Below are 3,942 nucleotides of genomic sequence, written 5' to 3'. Positions count from 1 at the left end.
ACGTGAAAAGGAAAATGGAGATATACATAGATATGTATTCATATTCATCCACACATGAAATAAATTAGTGCACAATCTGTATGGAGCATGTTACTAACAACATCCTTATTTCTTTACTTTCTGCCCTGGCCTCTGTAGAGATGACTGGTTCTGCATTCAATGGCAGTTCAAGAGTTAAAGTTATGTTATATGACCATCGGCCTAAGCGATTGTCTGAAGATGATTACATTCGGGTTTGTCAAATTCCAAAAAGAAAGGTTAGATAAATTTGTTTTTTGCAGAATATCTGTTGAGCTTTTGACATTTGTTGATATTCTTATTTTACCCACTGAGCAGGGAGCAAATTTCAGGGACCTTCCCGGAGTAGTTGTTGGAGCTGACAATGTGGCCCGGCGAACAGAAGAGCAAATGCTGTTGCCATCGGGAAAACCAATGGTGAGATTTACACACATACACACACACAGACACATATATATTTCTAGAAAGATGATTATCATTATTTTTGGTCAAATATTTATGGTATAAATTACAGCTAATCTCTCTCTCTCTCTCTCCCCATGCCTCTTTGTTTGCTACCATGCATGTGTTTCTGTGTTTATGTTGTTTCCTCATTTCTTTTACTACTCTAAGCTGCTCGTCAACGATTAAATTTCTACCTATTGTTTTAATTTTACTCAACAGAAAAAGCAAGAGAAGTATGTAGGTTGAAGTCAGCGAATCAAATAATCAAAAGAAACAATGAAATCCACTATCAAATTAGTTTTTGCATTCGTAAATCAAAGAGTTTGAAAATGCAAATTGAAATCTAAGTTATGAAATGGCATTTTAGCTTTTGTTTATCGTTTCACATGCTGCTTTTTATTTATTTGAACTAAACTTTTTATCTTAAATGACGTATTTGATTGAAGCTAACCAGAAAGTGAACATCCTTCAGAATTCTTATGGATCATGCCATTGAGCATCCTTCAAAAATGCCTACCATGAATGCTTAAATATTTTAATAACTTTAGAAAATTGACTGCAGATGCCGCCTCAGAATTAGGCTCTTTTTTTAACCACTAGGCTAAGCCTAGTGAGGTCATGGGTTCGAATATTCTTTCTCAATTTGAGTGAAGACAACCTTCTCCCTTTCGAAATGTGAGTGAAGTAGACGTCCCTCGAATATTAGAGAGGGTAAAATCTGGGCGGTGCTTCATAAGAATTGATGTAAACTAGTCCAATAATAGTCTGATTTGTAAATATCAGTTGTAATCTCATATAATATGAGTTGTACTCTTGAGCAATAGTCTCATGTAATCCAAAAAGAAAAAGAATTAGGCTCTTTTTTAGCAGGAAAACACTTCATACTACAAAACTGAGACATGCATGCTTTTTACAGAATTATAATCTTTTTTTACATGATTATATAGAGTGAAACGCGCTCTTGTACCAATTGATTTATTTCTTTCTGCTCTTTCTTCTCTCTTGGTTTGGTTAAGGTTATAGTGCAAAATTTAATGTTATTTTCTGTTTAACATAGTATTATTAGTTCACAATGATGGTCTTGATAAAAATTCCATAATAATCCTTGATCCTTCATGCTTTGCTATTAATATTGAACATACAAGTGTTGAAATGATCTGAATTTTAATGAAGTCAACAAAAGAGGATAATATCATTATACTCTGTACGGATTCATATTTTTGCTTCCTATCAAAGATGGAATTTACTGTTTACTGTTCAAGCAAATCGAACTGGCTGACAGGGCCGTGACTCTGACTTTTTGCTTGCAGATACCTGATTATGCCTTGACTTTTGAACAAGGGAAGTCCAGAAGGTTAGATATTTCCTTCTGCGGTCCTTCTGAAATTCCTTTTGTTTGTATCTAACTTTTTAGACAATGTTTGTGCAGACCATTTGCAAGATTATGGTGGGACGAGACAATGACAACAGTAGTGACCTTCCCTAGTCTCCACAGCATGGTATGCTCATGCTCTGATTTTCTGTCAGAGGCTCTCATGTCTGAGATGTAATTTTGTGAATCAATTTTGTTTAGGCAGTGTTGCATCCGGAGCAGGATCGAGTTCTCACAATACGAGAATGTGCAAGGTTACAGGGGTTTCCTGATTATTATAGATTCTGTGGAACGGTCAAAGAGAGGTACGAACCCTTCTCTGTTATCATGTTTTGTACTTAAGAAGCTGGGCATTATTCTCACCATGATGGATCCTTTATAGCCCCCTCAAGTTGTTGGCGCTAGGATTGCTGCTTCTTGAGGCAAATCCAGGCTAAGAGCAACTCAAACCATGCCCATACATGCTGTTATATCAACCGACAAGAACACATTATAGTTTATGAAATTGTGATATCATGTCCATCATCTTTTAGACTTGTTATATACAAAGGCATGTATTGGATTCACCTTTCATCATATTGCAAAGGTGTCAAATCCTTCCAAAAGGTTAGCCGGTCAACCGTTGTTCCGTTTGTATCTTTGCAGGTACTGTCAGGTCGGAAATGCAGTGCCTGTTGTTGTTGCACGAGCTTTAGGGTATGCACTGGGAATGGCATTTCAAAAATTGGGTGACGACAAACCACTGATGACGCTACCCCCCAAGTTTTCTCTTTCTACTAATCTTCAATTGGCAACATCATTGTTCCAGGGGACTGATTAGTATTCATTTTTTTCATTTATTTTTAAAAAAAATCATGTCTTATTATTTGTAACATTGCATAGATTAGATCCCTGTAGGCCAGTTTTTGCCGATTGTAACATTGCATGAACTTTCTGTATTGGCCGGTTGCTTTCCCATTTGTACTGAGTCCTATTTAATTATCTTCAATTCGAGCATAGAGTTTAGGGTGTATTTTTATTGTTCAACTCTGGAGATTGTATTGTCATGGATACCATTTGTTTAATTCCATTTCAGTCTTTTTTTTTCTTCTTTTTTTTTTCTTTTAAACATTGGCCCTCCCTAATAAACGAGTCATATCTACTCCACCCAGTAATATTTAACTCCATCCGATTAATAATTGGGAGAGAGGAAATATTTTGAATCCCCACATGGGGGTGGGGACTCGAATTATTTCTGTCAAAATTCCGTCAAAACTGAGTTACCATTTCATTTTAAGTTTACGCCAGAGGTATAATTACTTATTTGAAATCAAGAGGATACAAAAAATGCTAAATAATTGATTTGGTTAACCAATCTAACTCTCTAGAAGGAAAAAAAAAAATACAGTGAATTGAATTAATTCACACGAGCCTATGAAGAGACCGAGGGTATGTTTGTGGTTTAGATTCTCAATTAATCGCCTCTAAATTAGATTATTTCCAAATAAATTCATAACATGTTCGGTAAATTTTTTATTATGAAATAATTGCTTTTCAATGAATATGGTATTATATATATTTGGTAAATTGATCCAAAATTTAAGATTCTTATGTATAATGACTAAAATGTAGATAATGTCTACATTTTGTTAAAAAAAATTGAATTTTTATTTAAATTTTAAATGATTATTAAGTAAATTGCCAAAAAAATATAACAATTAATCTTTTTATTAACAAATGAAGAACTTGTTTAATTAAAAATATATATTTCTATTAAATAAGTATTATTATTTAATAATTAAAAATGAAGTAATTTGTCGACGACGACGGTAATTGTTGATATATGCTAGTAAAATAGGTGCCATTAGATGGAGAATCTTGTGATTTACTCAGTGGTGCAATTTTCTTCGACATTGGAGGCTTGGTGGCGGAGTACGGCCCGCCCAAGTTTGCATGGGAATAGTGAGGCAGTCGTTCAACTACGGCGGCTCGTGGTGCAAAACTACCCGATTTTAGATGGTGGCGACGCCTCACCTTCATTGGCCTCCTTATGGCAATGACGTTGTGGAGTTGTGGTAGCTTCCCTACATTGGGAATATTTGCAATATGATTTAAAAAGATGAGGATAA

General features: G+C 34.9%; 1 protein-coding gene across 1 annotated transcript in view; it reads left to right on the top strand.

The window, feature by feature from the left end:
• LOC18041439 (DNA (cytosine-5)-methyltransferase CMT2) overlaps window positions 1–2,675 on the top strand; it is a 14,603-nt gene extending 11,928 nt beyond the window's left edge. The window contains exons 17-22 of the mRNA XM_024183691.1: window positions 139–257; window positions 337–435; window positions 1,773–1,816; window positions 1,892–1,961; window positions 2,036–2,139; window positions 2,480–2,675. Of these exons, the coding sequence (XP_024039459.1) occupies window positions 139–257; window positions 337–435; window positions 1,773–1,816; window positions 1,892–1,961; window positions 2,036–2,139; window positions 2,480–2,654 (611 nt within the window). The 3' untranslated portion in view covers window positions 2,655–2,675. The remainder of the gene's footprint in view (window positions 1–138; window positions 258–336; window positions 436–1,772; window positions 1,817–1,891; window positions 1,962–2,035; window positions 2,140–2,479) is intronic.
• Window positions 2,676–3,942: the final 1,267 nt, after the last annotated feature.

This window comes from Citrus clementina, unplaced genomic scaffold (genome assembly GCF_000493195.1).
Source record: "Citrus clementina cultivar Clemenules unplaced genomic scaffold, Citrus_clementina_v1.0 scaffold_5, whole genome shotgun sequence".
Lineage (NCBI taxonomy): Eukaryota > Viridiplantae > Streptophyta > Magnoliopsida > Sapindales > Rutaceae > Citrus > Citrus x clementina.
The sequence above is the reverse complement of the archived record's forward strand: the minus strand, read 5'-3'. Positions and strand labels throughout refer to the sequence as shown.